This window comes from Protomyctophum parallelum (assembly GCF_964188405.1).
Source record: "Protomyctophum parallelum genome assembly, chromosome: 1".
NCBI lineage: Eukaryota > Metazoa > Chordata > Actinopteri > Myctophiformes > Myctophidae > Protomyctophum > Protomyctophum parallelum.
The window spans coordinates 39021115-39044208 of NC_139697.1; the positions used below are offsets into that span (position 1 = coordinate 39021115).

General features: G+C 44.3%; 1 protein-coding gene across 1 annotated transcript in view; it reads right to left on the bottom strand.

Moving 5' to 3' along the window:
• The window catches only part of LOC310869860 (glutamate receptor ionotropic, NMDA 2D-like), a gene marked incomplete at its 5' end in the record, with an annotated part of 215730 nt that extends 196101 nt beyond the window's left edge, over window positions 1-19629 (bottom strand). Inside the window, 2 exon segments of the mRNA XM_083780822.1 lie at window positions 15245-15382; window positions 19117-19629. Coding sequence (XP_083636948.1) covers window positions 15245-15382; window positions 19117-19629 — 651 coding nt within the window.
• Between the last annotated feature and the right edge of the window lie 3465 nt (window positions 19630-23094).

The following is a 23094-nucleotide window of genomic DNA, read 5'->3' on the forward strand; positions in this document are numbered from 1 at the left end:
TAGCTGAGCTACATTTTGCTGTAGCTTGTGGTATTTTAGCTACATTCATATTTGTGTACCTCGTCAAGTAGCTCAGCTACCTTTTGGGTCATTTTTTGTAGCTTAGCTACTCAAGTTACAAGCTACAATTTTGGGCAATAACATGAAAGAAATATATTAATTTTGACCATTGGTTGCTGTGTTAATTCTTGTACTAGAACCCCCTTTGAAAAATCAAGGACTGTTCCTTTTTCTGATTGCTTTGAGGGCATATCAGCACTTGACAGCTGCCTCTAATTGGCCTCTGATTGGCCCTGGTATCACAGGGTGGGAGGGGTCTCCCAGGGGGGAGCAGGGGTCTCCTAGAGGGGAGGAGGGGTCTCCCAGAGGGGAGCAGGGGGAGGAGGGGTCTCCCAGAGGGGAGCAGGGTGGGGGGGTCTCCCAGAGGGGAGCAGGGTGAGGAGGGGTCTCCCAGAGGGGAGCAGGGTGGGGGGGTCTCCCAGAGGGGAGTAGGGTGAGGAGGGGTCTCCCAGAGGGGAGCAGGGTGGGGGGGTCTCCCAGAGGGGAGCAGGGTGAGGAGGGGTCTCCCAGAGGGGAGCAGGGTGGGGGGGTCTCCCAGAGGGGAGCAGGATGAGGAGGGGTCTCCCAGAGGGGAGCAGGGTGGGGGGGTCTCCCAGAGGGGAGTAGGGTGAGGAGGGGTCTCCCAGAGGGGAGCAGGGTGGGGGGGTCTCCCAGAGGGGAGCAGGGTGAGGAGGGGTCTCCCAGAGGGGAGCAGGGTGGGGGGGTCTCCCAGAGGGGAGCAGGGTGAGGAGGGGTCTCCCAGAGGGGAGCAGGGTGGGGGAGTCTCCCAGAGGGGAGCAGGATGAGGAGGGGTCTCCCAGAGGGGAGCAGAGTGGGGGGGTCTCCCAGAGGGGAGCAGGGGGAGGAGGGGTCTCCCAGAGGGGAGCAGGGTGGGAGGGGAATCCCAGAGGGGAGCAGGGGGAGGAGGGGTCTCCCCGAGGGGAGCAGGGTGGGAGGGGTCTCCCAGAGGGGAGCAGGGTGGGGGGGTCTCCAAGAGGGGAGCAGGGGGAGGAGGAGTCTCCCAGAGGGGAGCAGGGTGGGAGGGGAATCCCAGAGGGGAGCAGGGGGAGGAGGGGTCTCCCCGAGGGGAGCAGGGTGGGAGGGGTCTCCCAGAGGGGAGGAGGGGTCTCCCAGAGGGGAGGAGGGGTCTCCCGCATGTACATTCTCAATTTAACGCTGAAAAATAAAAAGTAGCTGAGCTACTTTGAGCTACTTTTTCCATGTAGCTGTAGCTTTACAAGCTACATTTCTCCAGGGGTAGCTATGTAGCTTGATCAAGCTACTGCCATGGTGAGCTACTTGTAGCTTTACAAGCTACGCTTTCAAAGTAACTTGCCCAACACTGGTAATAAGTCACTGTAACTATTTGCCGATTGTTTTCTTTTCCCCTTTTAAAAAAATATATATATATTTTTATCCCACGATTTTGTAACCCATTTTTCACCCCTGTGTCAATCATCTAATGTGATCCTGGGCTCTACAGGGCGGGTCATACTTTATTTTGTCTATTTTGTGTGTTTTCTTCTGGAGAATTCAAATATGGAATTATTTTTTGGACAGGACAACTCTTACCTACATGAATTTGCATTTTTAAATCGCTATAATTGTACCCGTTCTACCTCATTTATAAGATTATTTGTTTTTTGATGGAGAATTCAAATATCACATTATTGGTTGGATAGAACAACTCTAACCTACATTATTTTGTACTTCTAAGTTGCATATTTTGCCCGTTTTAACCTCTTTTTAGGATTTTCAAAGACATAAAGGAAAGAATTTATATTGACAAAGTCAAATCAAATTTACATTTATTGACAATTCAAGTGCATGTATATCACTGGATAAAAGTACAATGATCACTCAACACTTTCTGAACTTTACAAGGTTGAATAAGTCCTGCTTTGACTCAGCTTTAGACATCAGCCTCCTGCTGGTCTCCTGAGCCCTGATTCCTCCATCCCTCTTTTCCAGAGAGAAGTAAATAGCAGAAGCCTCAGTCACCATTTTGACCACCCTCTCAATGCTTTGAGTGTGGCAAGGCCAGTTGGGCACCTCCATGGGGGTGTCGATGAAGTTCTTAATCTCTGAGGTGTTTAGTGTGCAGGCTCTGACACACCTTCTGACCAGCGAATCAATCCACCAATGCTGGAAGCCAGCCTATCTTCCTCGGGAGATCAGCCTTTAGGCAGCAGCCATCTTGGTCAGTGGTGCAAGGTGACTCTGCCATATCTCCTGATATTTTCTCCAATCGAACAGGGGCGCAATAGCCACAGGGACGCAGGGGACGAATCCCCTGCCAGCCTCACATTGGTCCCCCCCAGATGAGTTAGGGGGTCCCCCCTGGCTGGGGGGGTCCCCCCCTGGCTCCAAAGTTATCTTAGGAGTAATACTTTTGAAATCCTGCGTTCATAAACGCGATATATTTTGAAGCATATATTTGATCCACCCCTGTTTAAATCCCAAAATGGTTTGGCCCGTTCTCTCAACTTTCGGAAGTTGGGAGTTGTTACACCGCAATCAGTGACCCAATGTGCTTTGCACTCTGTAATGATTCTAATAATACAGGAACAGAATTCAATAGGACACCACTTTTGGTGTCACGCACCACTTTGGCACAGACGATCAGTAGATGAATGGATTTACTTTATCCTTTTCATGTCAAGGACCCCCAAATGGACACGTATTAGCCTGCGGACCCCCCCATTTGAAGAGAAGAGAAGGACCCCCATAAGAGAAGATTTATACAGCTCGGACGGACCCTATTTTAACCATTTCTAGCGGTGGGACTCCAATTGATAATCAATGTTAATTAAAAAAACTGAGAGCGTCCACATGACATGCCACAAACTATCATGTAGTTGTACCTCTGGGGGTCCCCGGACCCCACTTTGGGAATTATATTATTATTTTGGGGGATTTGGGGAAAGGAGGAGATCGACGCCGCTATTAACTGTCAAGACCAGGTAAGGCGCTGCAGGTTTTTCTTTCCTCTCGAGTTGCATGGGTTTAACACTAACTACATTAAAACATCCTCTCCTGAAAACCTCCCAGGTGTTGTACATTTTATAGGATAGGCTAACTTACAGATCAGATGGTCAGTGAGTTTTGACCGGCCTGTTCGAGGCGCTGCTGATAATGTGGTTAAACTTTTACGTTTTGAGACAAATGGGGAGGAGGAGGAATCACAGCCAGGTAATTCATAATAATAATAATAACTGTGCCAAAACGCAGTTTTGTATGTACATTGAGTCACTGGAACAACCTCTGTAGTTCGACCCCAAACCCTAACCATAACCCCACGTTTTTGTGGAGGAGGAGGAGGAATCACAGCCAGGTAATTCATAATAATAATAATAACTGTGCCAAAACTCAGTTTTGTATGTACATTGAGTCACTGAAACAACCTCTCTGTAGTCCGACCCCAAACCCTAACCATAACCCCACGTTTGTGGTTAGACCCCCCCATCCCCCCCTCTCCTAGGGTGGTGGGGGGGGACGGGGGGGACGGATTTTTCGGCGCCCCTAGCGTTCGGTCCGTGTTGCGCCGCTGCAATCGAACACACAGTTTTGATCTCTCCATTATGACTTTTTGCACCAGCATTTCCACTGCATGCAGCCTCACAGTCACATCTTCTGTCACAGTTGTCACATCATGAATGTTTGGTTAAAATAGGCTTCACCTCTTCCCTGTCCAAAAGATGAAATAGTTTCATCCTTCATGGTGCTCTCTAAGTCCGTTGCTCTCCCCAGGTTGGCGGAGGGTGTGTAGAGCCCAGGGTCACATTATCACATATGATTGACACAGGGGTGAAAAATGGGTTACAAAATCGTGGTATAAAAAATATATATATAAAAAATATATATATGAAATAGTTTCATCCTTCATGGTGCTCTCTCATCAAAGACATTTTCAAAAAATAAATGTCAGAAGTTCCTGTCAGATAGTTTTGTCTTGTTTTATATATGAGAGAGAGTGTGACAGGGATCCATCATCTCTCCCTGCATTCCATTTGGATAGGCTTGTATTGCACTGTAGTGAAGAGAGATACAACAAAGATTAATGAAATATTTCAGTCCTTCTGTACTGGCTTACTGGCAGTGTGGACAAGAGATTTTCCACAGATCGGTGCACCGGTTTGCGAGATTAGCTCCGGAAATACAGACACACAGACCAAGGCCCTATTATATTATTGTCTCCTCCTAAACCTCATACAGTATGTCCAAAACTGTTACTTCTTAGATCTACAAGCTCAAATGCGTCGAGCTTGTGGATCTGTTACTTTTCTTTCTTTTCAAAATCTTTTTATTAAAGTTTTTGTGACAAACCCAGGGGCAAGCATTAAACAGAGACATTTTCAAATATGAAAATAAAAATAAAAACTCAATCCCCATATCCCACCCACCCCCCCACCCACAATCAGATCTGTTACTTTTGATGCTTTTGTGTGACACTGTATGGTCAAGATTGTAGGCCGTTAACCCATTCTGACCGGGCACCCATTTTGGTGTCGGCATCATGTTATGCTTTAGCTATTTAAAAATAGCAGATCTACAAGCTCATATCGCGCCACCGAGTGGCGCGATACGAGCTTGTAGGTCTGCTATTTTTTGAAAAATCGAAGAACGACTGACATTTTTAGAATCTGATCTCAGGTCAGAATGGGTTCGTCAGACCAGTGTGTGTCCGGCGGAAACCTCGTATGAATCTGATCTCAGGTCAGAATGGGTTAATTTATGGAGATAAGAGGTTTCTGCCCAACAGCAACACTATGACATCTAGAATCCTGCAAAGTCTCATCATGAAAACGTACCCCAGTGGTAACCCTTCATAATTACCATACCGTAACATGAAGGGTTACCAACCCTTCATAATTACCGTACGGTAGTTACCAGGTAATTACTGTACCGTAAAATGAAGGGTTACCAAACCGGTGGACCTAAATTCCGACCTAGCCATCTGCCCTTGCACTGACTGGGTTAGCATAATGAATAGACCAGTAGGCCTACCAATTATTGTTGATGTCGTATCGAAAACTTCCAGTTCAAACATAACAATAACATAACAAATATAACACAAATAAACAGTATTCCAATGTTGTTTGTATTAGATACAGCCTCTTGTTTATATTTTCCAGTGGTTCAATATTTATAAAACCCACAAACACTGTTTTTTTTTTGTTTTTCTTTTCTTTTTAGAATAACACTAAACATTAAACGTTTTGTCCAAGTAATACATTTTGTCCAAACTGTATGTATGTTAATACAATATAACTTTTACATTTAGGGTGGTTGTAATTTATCTCCGTGCTCTTCCATTGAGACACCTAGACACAGGATCTGACACAAATTCAGGGTAAAGTAAACTACAACATGATGTGTTCAAAATCTTCATCTGAAGTTTTCATCTGAACACCGTTCGGGCCTGGTTATAAGAGGAAAGTAAAAAAAAAAAAAAAAAAAAAACGTTTTAACCACTTTGACTTTCTTTCAAAGGTACCAACAATAGCCGACCGACAAGCTTTTTGCTGCTTCCGCACTCTTGTGTGACGAAGTACAGTATATGGCATTTTTTTCCTTTTTTATTTTTATTTTTAAACTATTGTTTCAGTCTGACAGCATGTGATTCAATGTCATGCCTAGGCCCACAGTTCACTCATAAGAGCCATGCCCTTAAATTCCACTCCCACTCCCACGTGCTGACGGCACAATCACTGTTCGCAGAACAGAATGCCTTGGTTCCTCAGTGGAAGTGACGGTGTGCAGTTTAGCCTCTGGCCCCTCTCTGGAGTGGTGCATGTCAGCCAATTTATTCTGTAAAGTGTCCTTCTCTCCTGCAGGGCGTAGTGCTTTCCCCCCCCAAATAGAGGGCGGAAAACTCAGCTGCATACATAAGACATGACTGAGAGCACCCAGACACACTTTTACACTAAACGACAGTCTTGTCAGTGTTCGGCTCTTGCCCCTATAATCTAGCGTCTGCTCTGTTCAACTGCTCAAACTGTCCCTCAAGAGGCCTTTTGGTTGCTGCTTTTTTTTCCCCTTTTCTTTTCTTTTCTTTTCATTTTTTCAGCCCACAGTTGCGAATAAGAATGGCTGTCGGGTGGAAACCTGTATGTTCAAAAGATGTGTTCCAATTATGGATCCACTGCTGGTTTTATTTAGTCACACATGAGCTCTCGTTAATATTTTTCATTGGTTTACTATTCATGAAACCAACAGACTCAATCAACCACTTACACTTTCAAAATGTTTCAAAAATAGCCAACAGCAGCAACATCAACAAAGTTACAGAATTAAATTCAGGATGGGATTAAAAATGCTAATGCCAATAATCCAAGTTCTTCTGTACAGACTGAGGGAACAGAGAGAGTAATGAAGCTCTTAAAGCATCATATAGGCTTAATAGTCACACTATGTTTACGTGTATGGGCAGCACGGCATCAGACTTTCTTCGCTGCCAGCTGATGTTGCAGAGGTCAGGGCTTATTTTCACCACCTTTAGGCAAGGCCGTGGTTAAATTATTACGCTCTCCGCCCTGGTTTTCTTTGGAAGCTGTTGTTGCTGTCAGTTATACTGGAGCCTGCAGAAGGAAGAAAGAGCATGTTTCACTGTGTGCTTTGTCTTCTCCCAGGCCCCTCACACGTTGTGACATACAGTATAAAGTGTCACACTAAAGCAGCAAACCTAGCAGATATGCAGGCTCAAAACGTGTCGCGAAACATGTCGCGAAACATGTGGTGCGTTTTGAGCTTTTGACCTGCTACTTTTAGATCTGCTATACCTTTGCAACTTTGGAATCCTGAAAAGTAACCGTTTTCCACTCAACGGAGACGACATAAGCTCAATAAACAGACATAGCAAGTAGGAGAGTGAACCGGTAACTAAGAAACTACAGCACTATAAGAAGTTTCTATGAAACTCTAAAATAAATTCAATGTCAACTGCAATTAAAATCTATGTCTATTATTTGATTGATATGGCTCGCTGGAGGGTATTTGCTTCACACAGCAGCTGAACAAGGGTTATAGCTAACTGTTATCAAAGCCATTGGGTAGAGGAAAAGTATGATTAAAAGCAATTATATAAGAGATATAAGGTTACAGCTAGCTAAATAAATCTACAAAATCACAAGGTGGCAACTATATAGTAGTAATACCGATACTGATCAATGGCAATTGTTTTAAATGTAATGAAAATGGGGAACCGAACTTCCACCAACTTCTAAAAGCCAGCATGCTAACATTACTTACCAAAGGTATCTCTGAAGAATTTTCATCCATTTGTTAAGTGGTACAAATGTCTCTCTGCCAGGAAGAAGACACTTAAATCTCTCCTGGTAATGCGCTCGTCCGTCTCCAGGTTTTTAGCTGCTGTCAGCAGCCTGTCTAGCATTTTTGGATGTCATCAGATGATTTATCCCATTCTGAACGGGCACCCATTTTGGTGTCAGCATCATGTTATGCTTTAACTATTGAAAAATAGCAGATCTACAAGCTCATATCGCGCCACCGAGTGGCGCCATACGAGCTTGTAGGTCTGCTATTTTTGAAAAAAATCGAAGAACGACTGACATTTTTAGAATCTGATCTCAGGTCAGAATGGGTTAATCAGACCAGTGTGTGTCCAGTGGAAACCTCGTATAGAATCTGATCTCAGGTCAGAATGGGTTAATATCCGTCATCAGCCCTTATCAAGACCATGTATTGGAGCCAGTATGGACATTTCCTGTTTTATGTTGACGTTGTCAGCCAATGTCCGACATCGCGTTTGGCGCATTGTCCCGACTACTAACCCTATTACTAAACCTAACCCTATAACCTCGTCTTAACCGGCCATGTAAGTAAACATAAAGTCAAGTTGTATAGTGCAGTCTTGCGATGTTTTGGCTTCGGCAGCAGCAAATTTCACTTCGGCGTCTCCTAGTCGTCTACGTGCGGTACGCAGTGCGTAGGAAATGTCCATATTTGCCTCTATTGCATTGTCTTGATAAGAACATACTGGTGGTTATCAGTTGATAACGTTGGAAGCGGGTGGCCTGTCACCCCTCATTTGTTCAGAAATTATACCTCCGCCTACCGCTTTATGGACACTACCGTATTGGTTCTCAAAGTGTCACAGGTTCGAGTACCAAGCCCGTCGAACCCGACAAACCTTGCTGTGTGTCCCCCCCCCCATCTCTCTCCCCGTCTATCTACTGTAGGCCTACTTCTATCAATAAAGGCAAAAAGCCGCAAAAAAAAAAGAAAAGAAAAATAAGTCGAATGACATGTCAGTGAAGCCAAAGTGTATAACTTCATTGAAAAAGACACGGTACTAAGTTTAATCTACATGCACAGATCTCTGCTGACCTGATTTATCTTCCCTGAAGCATTCAAACAGTTGGCTATATGAGCCCAGCAGAGGCTGTGTGGCATACAGGACAATGCCTTACTTACCTACAGTACATATACGACATGGCAAAACCCTTCAAAGACTAAAAAAGCAAACCAGACAGTGTCAAACACCACCAGACAGGCTTTGACTTTGGAACCCTCAAGAGAGGAGAAACAGAGGCCTGACCATGCAGAAACACCTGGCAGCAGGATGTCCGGGCAGACACCAAGAGACCGGTCCGGGACACACCCGGCACATTGTCAACGGCCTATACCCTAGTAAGGGTGTCAGGCATAAGTACATTTTCCATAATGACCAACCCATTATAATTGTCTCCACCAGGCCGAAGGCATGGGGGGAGAGTATGTTTTGCACTCCGTCCGTCCGTGTGTCCGTCCGTCCGTGTGTGTGTGTGTCCGTGAGCAGCTAATCTCCGGCACCGTTAACCCGGTCGATGACAAATTTTGCGCACACACTCCCTGGATGCCAACGATGAACCTCTGCCCCAAAATATCCAGAACAGCCTGTTATAGCGCCACCAGGAGGCCGCTTTGTGCAAAACAAGTTTTTGCACAATACACCTACAGATTTTGTCCAAACATCGCGCAAATTGGTACACAGTCTCTCTAGAGCCATTCAACGAAACGGGTCTTTCAGATTTCTCAGACTCCATCCTGATTGGTTAAGATTGGCTTCCAAAGTTCACAGGAGTGCTCAGTTTCAAACAAAATGCTGCAAATCATGAACACATCGCGTGATTTCCGTGAAATTGTGCACGCACATTCCCACTAGTTTACTTTTGTTGCCCTTTTATCCTTTTTTCTAGTTACTCATATAATCAGTTGATTATATTGTATAATGAAGACAAGTGATATGGATGAGGGTGGAAATCAGTGCAGTCGCATGCAGGTAAACACAGCGTTAGGGGTCATCAAATTGGCAAACTTTGATTGCAATCTGAACTAGAAAGGTGTGCTCAGTGGAGTGCAAATCTCCATCAGGAGGCATGCCCCAATAATTATCCCATTCTGACCTGAGATCAGATTCATACGAGGTTTCCGCCGGACACACACTGGTCTGATGAACCCATTCTGACCTGAGATCAGAGTCTAAAAATGTCAGTCGCTCTTCGATTTTTCAAAAAATAGCAGACCTACAAGCTCGTATCGCGCCACTCGGTGGCGCGATATGAGCTTGTAGATCTGCTATTTTTAAATAGCTAAAGCATAACATGATGCTGACACCAAAATGGGTGCCCGGTCAGAATGGGATAATTACACCTGCACTGTCTGACACGGAAACATCAAACTGCATCTCTCTCTCTCTCCATCTCTCTCTCATGCTCGTTCTTTGAGCCTGGGATCCTCAGTGGCACACAGGACAGGTCAGAGAGGATGCAGAGCCCTGACGGTCCAGGCACAGTTTCTTTCTTGGCTTTGCACTGTGTTGTCTCTTCAACATGGCATAAGATATCCGGTTCATCCTCCTGCAGGACGTTTCTTCTCCAGGCCCGGGCCGATCCAGTGGGTCCTGTTTGCATTCCTCCAAAGCGTGTGCTTTGTGACCAACTTTGAGACTGTTTTCAACCTCTCCCTCTCTCTCTCTCTCTCTCTCTCGCAGGCTGAGGTCCCCATGAGGCCAGGTCTGAATGACTGGAGTCCTGTTGCCCACAACTCTATCGTGCCTTGAGGGGGTTGTTGTTGGTGAGAGACTGCAACTGTGCTATACCTCGCTGGACAATTGCATATCGTCAAAACGGATGCAATTGGAAGATGCAAAAGAAGAAGAAGAAGAAGATGGATGTGGCAAACAGATGCACAAATGCTGTCTGTGGCCTATAGGTCTGCATTCAACTTAATAGTTTCCGCCAAGCTTGGCACAAAGCTCAGTGGCCTGCACCCAACCTGGTGAGAATGGGCGAGATTACATCACACTCTCTGACCCTCGACACAGCTAGGAGACACTCAGGGCTGTGTGCTGAGTCATCACACACACACACACACCCACACCCACACCCACACACACACACACACACACACACACACACACACACACACACACACACACACACACACACACACACACACACACACACACACACACACACACACACACACGCTCGTTGTGAGCGAGCTGACAAAGTGCAAGATTGCAGTACTGCCGCATGCATCTTCATTGCCATTCATGAGTCTGAGGAAGACGCAGCCACGTTGAAAGTCAGCCTGCCGTATTATATACTTAGCACCTTCATAATAAAGAGGCGCAATTGTCTGAGATGCTCCAGTGTATGTTCTTCTACATTTGACGTGTGTGTGTTTTGTGTGTGTGTGTGTTTTGTGTAGTGTAGTGCGAGAGCGGCAGACAGGAGTCTGAACGTTATTCAGTCTCTTCAAAAGCCACTCTTTACTTGGCACACCGGCTCACGTGCATGGGATCTCAGCAGAGATATCGCCCGCAACTCGCTCAGCCTCCCCGAGGCCCGCTGGCTCGAAAAATACTGTTGACACAAGGTTGATTGATTCCTGGTGTGTGTGGGGAAACGTGCGTGGCGCGCCGTCCCAAAAGTAATTAAGCCATTCTGACCTGAGATCAGATTCATACGAGGTTTCCACTGGACACACACTGGTCTGATTAACCCATTCTGACCCGAGATCAGATTCTAAAAATGTCAGTCGTTCTTCGATTTTTCAAAAAATAGCAGACCTACAAGCTCGTAGCGCGCCACTCGGTGGCGCGCTATGAGCTTGTAGATCTGCTATTTTTCAATAGCTAAAGCATAACATGATGCTATAACACCAAAATGGGTTCCCGCGCAAAACGGGTTAAGCACAAAATCCCAGGGCTGTCTGCCAGTGTGTGTTCATTTGGTCCTGCACTTCCTCTAGGAAGTCAAACGGAATATTAAAGCGCACGTATTTATCGACGCCATTGTGGGGGAACACAGGAACAAAGATGTATTATGTCTTTCACTCGAGCCTCAATAATAAGAATAATTATTACGCGGAGGTGGCAAGAATATTGATACAGTCACGTGGATAAATGCATTTAATGCTTATGATATGATGGTATTGTTACAAACAGAACAAAACACAAGGCACTACTACAGGGTAGACAGTGGCAGCATGGCACTTTTGACCCATTCTGACCTGAGATCAGATTCATACGAGGTTTCCATTGGACACACACTGGTCTGATTAACCCATTCTGACCTGAGATCAGATTCTAGAAATGTCAGTCGCTCTTCGATTTTTCAAAAATAGCAGACCTACAAGCTCGTATCGCGCCACTCGGTGGCGCGATATGAGCTTGTAGATCTGCTATTTTTAAATAGCTAAAGCATAACATGATGCTGACACCAAAATGGGTGCCCGTTCAGAATGGGTTAAACATTTTAGGTGCACTTAAACCCTGTATACTTTTTTCACTCCTGCCCAGAATAGGCTTTAGACATGCATCCTGCAATGAGTCTTGGCTCAGATCTGAACCCATTTGATTTAGCGTTATAGGTTCAAATCCGCTCTATACCAGCAGCTCACAATGCATCACAGCGCCACGCTGTGTATGAGCTTTGGTGTTATGAGCTGCTATTGTTGACAAATGTGACCAGATTTGACTGAGAGACTGCCATCGCGCACATTCCAGCTGAAATAAGTGTCAAAGCTGAAATGGACATGTAAATATGAAATAAATGCTTAAATATGTAGCTATTGTAATGTTAGAGACCACAGAAGTGAACCTTTCAAGCCTGTTTTCTCAACTCGCTGTTTTCTGCAAGACATTACTCTATAAGCCATATCTCCAAAACTGGTGGGTCAAACTGAACAACCAATATGTCAATTTGAAGCTATGATTCCCTGCTTTGATATGAAATGAAAAAACAAAAATTCAAAAAAATCCAATGGCAGTCTCCCAGTCAAATTTGGTCACAAATGATATGCATTATGTGCATTATTGTGCATGATTCCATGAAAGAATGCCATCTAGCCAAAATCATTAAAAGTCTGCTCAACCACAAAATCTCTGCTTTTTTTGTGAACCTAATTACACCAACGTTGATCTCGCGAAGCACGCAGTCCTATAAACACAAGGCAAGAAAGGGGAGTTCCCTTCCCTCCATAGATATACTGTAGCAAGGTAATGGGGCACGCTGTAAAATAAAAATAAGGCATGAAAGGGCTTTAATGCAAAGTGTGCGTGTGAGCTATGATGATTGACAGCCAGAGGGTGTCAGCAAGCTTAAAAGGACTTCATGCGGTATACATTCAGGGAGCATATTAGTATTCTTCTAGTATGTATACTTGTATAGTCTCTCAGGACACTGTTGCCAAATTGTTGCCACAGTTTTGAAATGCTTCTGAAATTGCCCTGAGGTGTCAATGCCACTCAGAAAAATATCTTCGTCCATGTGAGAGGGTGACCTGTTTTCTTATTAGGCAGTCTCTCTCTCTCTCTCTCTCTCTCTCTCTCTCTCTCTCTCTCACACACACACACACACACTCGCACTCACACACACGCCTCACACAATTTCCATCCGCTTCCGCTTTCCGTCATACAGTCGGAAGCTGCCATGCAACGGTCCAAGCATGCCCACCTCGCCCTCGACTTGCGTTTCATCTTTGCAGTGTAAATTAAATGTATATATATTATATATATATATTTTTTTTTTAACCCATTCTGAACGGGCACCCATTTTGGTGTTAGCATCATGTTATGCTTTAGCTATTGAAAAATAGCAGATCTACAAGCTCATATCGCGCCACCAAGTGGCGCGATACGAGCTTGTAGGTCTGCTATTTTTGAAAAAAATCGAAGAACGACTGACATTTTTTAGAATCTGATCTCGGGTCAGAATGGGTTAAATCAGACCAGTGTGTGTCCGGCGGAAACCTTGTATGAATCTGATCTCAGGTCAGAATGGGTTAAGATAGTTATTTATGGTATTAGGCGCTCGGGTGGCGCAGTGGTAGAATGACCCACCGCTGCAGGAGGAGTAGGACGAAGGCTCTACGTCCACCCGATAGGGGCTCCTCACTGGCTGGTGAGTCAGGACAGCAATGACAACATACCAAAATGTGCGTGGGAAGGAATCAAATGGCATAACTACTAAATTCGGGAGAAAAATGTCCATTGTATAGCCCTTTCAGGGGGCCTATGATTACAGTTCTCAAACTCGTGTCGGGCTGTCCTCAGCCACATATAGCCTGAAAGAGACCTATAGGCTTTTCTGGGCTTTTCAGGGGTGGAACCATGTCTATAAGCTATGTGCCCTGCACGCCCTCTCTCCCCCCTCTGCTCTCGCGACCTCACACAGCGGAGAACACTGACGTCACCGCATTTGGAGTGACGCCCCCCCCCCCTCTGCATTCTTATTGGCTAGTGAAAATACAACGTATACCAGTTCTAATGGCATTATGTCTCGCCCCGGGCCTTATTTTTCTTCTTTGAAAAATATGACATCATACATCATACATTGACATCTCGCCAATGGGCTTTAACCTTTCTAGATATAATCTATCCACCCTGGACCGCGACTGAAAAGACTATCAGCGGAAGTGCGGGATTTTAGCCGGAAGTATCGCCGAAGGAAATGACGTTGATGCTTTACAAATCAGTTTACATTCTCCGCGAATGAAACAAGTGTTGTGATTGGTCGGGGAAAATATCGTATCCGGGGGAAATACATCTGACGGATATTTCGGAGGATACAACCGCCGATAGCTTCTCAGCCTTAGGTTGTGACCAGGTTTTCTTTTCGCAGATAAGTAAGCCTCATGGGACCGAGGCTATAATCTACCTGGAGATGTCAACGGCAAGGTTACATGGAGAAAAAGAGGAAAACATTAATATTTGGTCTAGTATTGCAGATATGGTCAAGGACATGATTTCGTCTTTATTACTTTATTACTGTATTTTCCTATTACACAGTGATAGGAATCTTGGCACGGGTGTGCATTTTGTGGCATCTTTGGTCCCGGGGGGGGGGGGGAGGGGTGGGTGGGATTGTTTGTTTGTGTGTTCCTTTTATTTTGCCTGTTGTATGTGTATTAATTGTTTTCTTTATTCATTCATTATGTTAACATGTTTGATTGTGCTATTTTGTCTTAAAGGTGCAGTGAAATGAAAAAGACGTTTTTCACACTTTTAGACCATATCCGTGGTCATTATATGGGCATACCTAACAATGGATGCCAAAAAAATGTGAAAATTCTCATTTCTGTGTGTTTTTATATCAAAGGTCCATAAAAACGATTGCATTATTTATTTATTAAAACGAAAACGTGCTGCGTGATGACGTGTAGAGATACACATCGATAAAAGCCAATAACAATGAAGCTCACCCGTTTAATTCCCCATATTTGCGCATCCGTCCATCACAGGTGCTACTGATTACAGAATACTCCGTTTTTATTTCCATTCGAGATAACATCCAGACAGTGTATTACTCGCTTTCAACTTAATCATCACGCTAGAATATGTATCTGAAAACATTATAGGGTAGAAATAAGCCACATAACAGTAAACTGGTTGTGCTGGCCGACCATATGATTTATAAACAAACAACACCACGCTGTTGCGCATAGCATAGCTACCGTCCCTAGCTACCGTCCCATCGCCTGAAGGGATGCGACGCTCTGATTGGTTCAGAAACTTCAGACCGGTGTTTCATGTTGAAACACAATTTTCATGTTGTTCACCATTTCCGTTTCACTACACCTTTAAATAAAAAACATTTGATAACAAACATGTCCGCGGTTTTTCAGCCACATGCTGTATCCATCCAGCTCTTCCCAATCAGCGGGCCTGGACGTGGATGATGTCTGAGTTCCTTACCTGTGGCTCTCGTCCCAGGCTGGCCCCTCCCCCCACGGCTACCACGGGAACGCCGGTCTGGGCGGAGACAAACTCCAACATGGGGGCCAGGGGGGCACGGTTAGGGGGTGGTGGCCTCTCCTCCTCAAACACCAAGCCCTGGGAGAAGACACAGATATTAGATACAATAAATTAATTAGACTGTTACACCCCTACTATAGTACAAGTAAGACGCGCAAACGCGGGAAGCGAACGCAGCTCGTAAATGGCAATAACAACAATTAGAATAAATTACATACTTTTTTAAGGTTTTATTTTTAAAGTTCTCTTTTTTGTTTTTTTAAGATTTTATTTTTAAGTAAAGTTTTTTGAAGTTAAGTGTTTTTAAAGGGTTTTTTTAAGTAATTTTTTTTTGTGTTTTTTTAAGTTTAAGATTTTATTTTTAAGTTAAGTTTTTTGAAGTTAAGTGTTTTAAAAGTTTTTTTTTAAGTTAAGTTTTTTGTGTTTTTTTAAGATTTTATTTTTAAGTTAAGTTTTTTGAAGTTTTTTAAGTTAAGTTTTTTCTTTTTCATTTTAAGTTAAGTTTTTTTTAAGTTAAGTTTTTTCTTTTTCATTTTAAGTTAAGTTTTTTTTTAAGTTAATTTAATTAAATTTTTAAGTTAGTTTTTAAGATGGTGCATCCATTCATCCATCCATCCATCCATCTACCCATCCATTTATTCATGCATGCATTCATTCATACATAATAAGCCTTTGGCTTTATGGTGGCAGAAAAAAAAGACCATGTGACCACATAGGGCTGGGCACCTATAGGTTCTCAAACCAGTGGTCCTTGAGGGGTTTCCAGGTGGTCCCCAGTTAAAAGATGAAGAGTTGGTAACCAAATGGACCCTTGTAGATGTTTAACTCTTGAGTGTAAAATGAAACCAAATGGACCTCATCTTACGCTCTAGTTAAATTATTGGCAATTTACAAGTCTACAGAGAAGAGAATGTATATGGTACCACAACAATACAGCATGGAAATTGTGTACAAAATTGTATTCAACAATGACAAAATATTCCAAGTCTTGGGTCTGAGAGGCTACATCTCATCAAATGGTGGTCTGTGGCTCAAATACTGAATGAATAATGGACCTTCATATGAAAAGGGAAGACCACTGGGCTAGGCCATGATTAAACTGAGATGAGTCACCAGGAGCTCATCAGCAGCACAACAATTGTTTTCCTAGTTACGCTACAGCGCGCCCGTCATACACATTAACAATCGTTGCTGTCGGGCAGAGACCTGTTATCTAAAATTTGTTTTCTCGTAAACTGAACGCCCTACTTGATCACATACTACAACGTCACACAAAAGCATCAAAGGCTTTTAGCTCTGCACGCTTGAAACGCCGTGCGAAGCCAAGTGTTTCGAGCTTGTAGATCTGCTACTTTTGCTGTTTTTTTTATTTGAGTCCTGAACTGTTTCTGACATTTGACTGAGGTTTGCACCCGTCTAACAACTAAACAAATGAACCCATTCAGTTCCATGTGTACGATCTCAGAGCTTGATAAACACTCCGGATTTTTACAGTGTAAGGGAGGATTCATTTGCATGAATTATGCATTTCCTTAATGACTGTGTGCATGTCAATGCACTCATTGTCAATGGGTAATGGCATGCTTGGCTTGTTCATTCCATTGTCTGAGGTCCCGAGGGCCATACATCCATGTACGTAGGCACAATATTACTGTTGTTATTATTAGCTGTTGGCGTGGGGTCCGCTAATTTATTTGTGGCAATTGCGCATTCATAAATTCACTCATCCGTGCATTTGTTCATTTCACTCGTTAATTTGCTTTCGGCAATGAAACACATTGCAAACATGCCGCGGTGCGTATTCATCAATTAACTCTAATCTGGAATCTTTTGAATTTGAATCCCGGAAAGTAACAGTTTAGGACATGTGAGGCTTCCACCCGACAGAGACGATAATGATCTCAAACCTCCACGACGACCAATACAACACTCTGCGTTCTACACTGCGGGCATGATCAATCAACCCATCAATGCACCCATCCATCTGTAGGCATGCCGTTTTTATTGACAGTGTCAATTCATCTGCAACAGACTGAAATAGTAAATAAATTGTACCGGAAATAGATAGATTACATAGACATAGATAGATTAGTCTACTTTTATTCATATTTGTTTAAACTAGTCTTTGATGTGATGTCGTTACTCTTCTGTGCCTACAGTATACTGTGCCTGCGTCTATCTGCAACTTCCACTGTGCTGTCTCTAAGCGCCTGAATTCCCCCTGCGGGATTATTAAAGGTGTCCATCTGCCTATGCTGTGTTATTGCATATTTATAACCCTACCGTCTATAGACCTACAGTAGAGTTTTGTCCCCGACTGGTTCAGACCCAATGTTATTTGTTTAAAGACGGACTCAGACCCATGAGGTACCTATTGCTTTAAGTAACAAAGTATCTAACCAATTGCTTTATATGAAAAAAGAAAGGTGTCAGTTATACCCCATAATGAAACCATATACATAGGAGCCTTAAGGCTATACGATAACAGACAATGATACTGAATTGCACGTTTTGCGCTCCGAGTCTGTGCGCGATATACTCTCCGCTCGCACTAAAGTGACAGCGTGCGCAGACTTTGTTTCCCTGTGTATATATTCCAGGTCAGTGTAATCATCATCATAGCACTCCATGTTTTTCTCTACCGATCAGCAGTGAGCACGGGTCTTCTCGGAGTAGTAGTACACACAATGATAAACAGACCCGAGGTTAGAGATAATAGAACCGGACTTGACCCCAGGGTCCGAGTGATTATGGAAAAACACGGAACCGGAGTACGCGTACTGTACATGTCTCGAGTCCCGAGACCTGTACGCGAGTTTGGAATCGAGCGACCCGTGAAGAGCTGTACTTAAATGAATACTGAAACCAGATATTATCATTAAGGAAATGTATAAATGTATATATGTAAACTGTATTACAGGACATATCCATGGATCCATTGTTAACAACGGCGTGCTTCTCTTTTCATCTCTCTAGTCGCTGATCTATTCTAGATCAGAGGAGGAGAGTAAACCCTTGATGTGGAAATATGCTCATCAATCACCTTTACAACTCATATTAAGTACTTGATATCTCACTTTGATTCAGTTCAAAATAAATGTAGCCCTTTGAGAATGATTGTGTCGATCACGCGTGACTTTAAATTACCTGGTTAAAACACTAGAAATAGACTCAAATTATCCTCCGAGACTTGTTTGAATCCACAAAGATATAATCCAAAGATATTCTTTCAGTCGATACATTTTGATGTTTCATTTGTATGGTTCAGTGCAGTGGTTTCTCAAAGTGTGTTCCCCGGGGGACCCCATGGTGTCCTTGAGGCGCGGTTCCAGGGGGGTCCACCGCTAAATGCGTTAATAAAAAGCACTGTTGTGAAGTGAGGGGCACTTTATCATCGTACATCATCTTGACGAAGAATTCTCCATTCATTGTCAATGTGAATTTAATGTTCGTGTATAGGACGGAAATCTACATTAATAGCTGAATATAGGTGTGAAGTGAGGGGCGCTCTTATCATCGCACATCATCATGACTTAACCCATTCTGACCGGGCACCCATTTTGGTGTCGGCATCATGTCGTGCTTTAGCTATTTAAAAATAGCAGATCTACAAGCTCGTAGCGCGCCACCGAGTGGCGCGCTACGAGCTTGTAGGTCTGCTATTTTTGAAAAATCGAAGACACTTTTAGAATCTGATCTCAGGTCAGAATGGGTTAATAATTAAACTGTCAGGATGTAATAGACATTTTTAGAATCTGATCTCAGGTCAGAATGGGTTTAAAAAAACAGTCAGACACTGTGTGTATGTATACCTGTAAGGGCGTGGTGGCCAGCAGCTCACAGAGCTGCAGCAGCAGGCTGCCGGGGCTGCTCTCGTTGACGGACAGGTAGATGACGTTGGCGGGCCCCGACGGCGTGGACACCTGCTCCCCCTTCAGCGCCGCCAGCGAGGCGGTGAACGACGACCCTCCTCCGCCCGCCGACGCCACACCACCACCGCCACCCTCGGCCGCCACCGGAGCTCCGCCTGCACCTCCTTCCGCCGATGCCGTTACAACACCCCTTCCTCCTCCTCCTCCTCCTCCTCCTCCACCTCCGCCCGGACCGCTCCCGGGACCGGGCCCCAGCCCCGGGGGGTCTCCGCCCCCCACCACCGCCGTCTCCGGGAGCAGGGAGGAGCCCGAGAGCACCACGGCGATGTTGACGCCGCCCGAGTCCCTCTCCCGGTCCCGGGGCCGGTGCAGCAGGGGGGGCGAGGGGCGCCCGGGCCCCGTGCAGGCCAGCACGGCCAGCAGGAGGGAGAGGGCCGGCCGCGGGCCCGCCATCCGTCTACGGGGGGGAGGGAGGAGCGGCAGGTCAGACGGGGGGATCGGTGATGGGATTGCAGAGTGGAGGAGACTTGGCTGGGTTCTACGGGAGATAATGGGAGGGAGGGCGTGTAGCCCCCCCGGAGAGAGGGTGGGGTGGGGGTTGGAGTTCCTGGGACGGGAGGGGCGAAGGAGAGAGGCGGGATGGCGGCTTAGCTACGCTTCACTTCCTGATGAGGAGAGGAGAGCCTGGAGAAGAGAAGAGAAGAGAAGAGAAGAGAAGAGAAGAGAAGAGAAGAGAAGAGAAGAGAAGAGAAGAGAAGAGAAGAGAAGAGAAGAGAAGAGAAGAGAAGAGAAGAGAAGAGAAGAGAAGAGAAGAGAAGAGAAGAGAAGGCTGAGTGATGTGTGACTTCATATCAACATCATATCAATACGATTATATAAACTTTTGGCTTGATTACAATAGGACTAGTCCTTGAAGGAGCATAAATTCCTTGGCTCAGCCATTCAAAGTAATGGGGGAGTGTGCATGAGAGGTGAAGTAGGCACGGTGGAACGGACAGAGGAAAGTGTCAGGAGGGATTTGGGACAGAAGAGCAGTGAGACTGTGTGTCTTGGAAACCGTTTGGAAACAGTGGTACCGACAGAAAGACTGGAGGCAGAGCTGGAGGTGGCACTGGCAGTATAGTGAAGATGTACATATGATTCCCATTATGACTGGAGGGACGAGATCAGATATGATTACGTGAGAGGTGAGAAGGTTTGGGGGATAAAACAAATATGAGGGAGGTTGAGATGGTTTGGACATTATGTGGTGAGGGGAACATTGGGAGCTGAAGATAGAGGAGCTGCCATAGGCAAGAGAAGAAAAGGGAAGGTCAAAGAGGAGGTTCGTGGATGTGGCGAGAGAGGACATGCAGGTGGCAGGAGTGGCCGAGGAGGATGCAGAGGACAGAAGCATATGTAAACAAAACAGGTGATATGCTATGGAAACCCCTTATGGGAATTAGCCGAAATCAAAAGCAGTCGTGATACGATTTCATTAAGACTCTTCAGGTCAGGATTGTCCATTGCCATTTATTGCAAAGCTATTGCATTTAGTTTGCAGGTGTGGCTCTGCTCACACAGATTACCTGTGCACCAGAATCTGATAACCCCCACATATAGTACAATCTATAAATCACATTAAAATCACAGAATCACCCATAACAGAACTAGATACCACATTATAGTACAATCGATAAATCACATTATAATCACAGAATCACCCATAACAGAACTAGATACCACATAATAGTACAATCGATAAATCACATTATAATCACAGAATCACCCATAACAGAACTAGATACCACATAATAGTACAATCGATAAATCACATTATAATCCGGGGACAGATAATTAGAAGTACCTCCTGCCTTCTGTGTCTGTAATGAACTATTATGGATTAAATGATTAGTATTCATTTAATGATTACAAACAAAATGGTGAAAATAGCTGATCTACAAGCTCACAAGGCATTACAACACTGTGAGCTTGTAGATGGGCTATTTTAGCTGTAGTGGCTTAAGTAAGTACAGTAGGTATAATCACACTAATTGATGTTTATTGTTGTTAATTGTTGGTACTATAAAAAATAAATCGCCCTTGGGAATTGAGGGGCGCCTTTAAGGGGCATGAACAAATATGACGTTATACGCACAAAAGCAAATATAAATAGATTTAGCGGGCCAGATGACGCACACACAAAGCTAGGCAAAAAGACAATTCCTAGCGGAGAAAGTTGAAGTAATTCTGGTTAATGATGCAGGGGATAAGGGTGCAAAGGAGGGAAATGATATGCTAATGAGTATATCTGCTCAGCAGAGAATGTGCAAAGGCGCTTGTGCGGATCGACAGAACTTTGTGATTTTTCACACCACGACTTCATCCTCTCTCCTCTACAATGCAACGCTGTCAATTGTAAAGCAGAAAATCTCCCCCATATCCCTGAAAAACCACCCATGGGTGCTTTCCGTCACCTTCAGCATCCTCTGTGATTCATTGGCTGTGGAGCGGCTCCACTCTTTATCCTATTCTGACCGGGCACCCATTTTGGTGTCGGCATCATGTCGCGCTTTAGCTATTGAAAAATAGCAGATCTACAAGCTCATATCGCGCCACCGAGTGGCGCGATACGAGCTTGTATGGGTCTGCTATTTTTGAAAAATCGAAGAGCGACTGACATTTCTAGAATCTGATCTCGGGTCAGAATGGGTTAATCAGACCAGTGTGTGTCCATGTGGAAACCTCGTATGAATCTGATCTCAGGTCAGAATGGGTTATGCCCCATGACAGGTTTGGGGGTGTTTTGGGGGGTGTGAAAACTCTCCAAGGTTCATGAAACCATCCTCATGAAGGCCTGCTGGCTGATTCATTCCAACAGGAATTTAATGACAGATCATCAGTCCTCAACTAGCATGGATGCTAGACAGTGGACCGTGGTGGAAACACATTTTTACTAAAAGGTTTCATGACATGCTGGTTTTGACATTCATTTTCATTTATTTTTATTTTAAATTTTAGGTTTTATGACCTCAATTACACCCAAAAAACCTGAACTTTGAACATTCAGTGGATTGTCTGTGGTCTGAAGTTTTCTTTGGGGATTTTTGGGCCTTTTGAGCTACAATGAAAACAGGCAACACAGTGAAAACAGTGACATCTGCTGGCAAATCCCATTGACATATATGGGATTTGCAGTAAGTGATGTCACTTACTGCCGGCAAATCAGAGCACCTGTTTGAGCCAGAAAACCCCAGATCACAGAAAATCTACTGAATGTTAAAAGTTCATGTTTTTTGGGTGCAATTGAGATTAGAAATCCTAAAAAAAACAAGAACAATTCCAAAACCTTTTTTTTAATGTCACAATCCCTTTAAAAAACATTAAAAGTCTTTATTGTTGTGCTTCAAACGTGCATTAAAAGGTTTTAACTGAAAAATCCACTCTAGTGAGGCATTTTCTCTCCGTGTTCTTGGGCCTTTTCAGCTGGAATGAGAAACAAAATGTGGTGGCGTCGCTCGGCCAATCTGAGATGTATGTTAGTGGAGTAACGTATTGACAACCAGAAATGCTCAAGTACTCAGAAATTGCACTGATGAAGGCTAATGAATTAATATCAAATAGCAAGCATTTGTTGTGTTTTGGTAGAGCAATTCCCCCCATAAAATGTCAAACAAAATAACCAGACATTATGCAGCACCAAGTGCAGGCAGAACCAATGTGCCTTAACCCATTTAGGCCTGACATCGAAATAAAAAAAGCCTTCTAAATCCTGACAGTTTTCTGAAATACCTATGTTTCTAGGCCTATATCACTCAATATTTCATGTCAAGGACCCCAAAAATGATATGTAATTGGCCACCGAACCCCCATCTGAAAATATGTTGTTCCAGGGACCCCGCAGCTCCAGAAGCAAAGATTTGAGTTAAAAACGTTCGT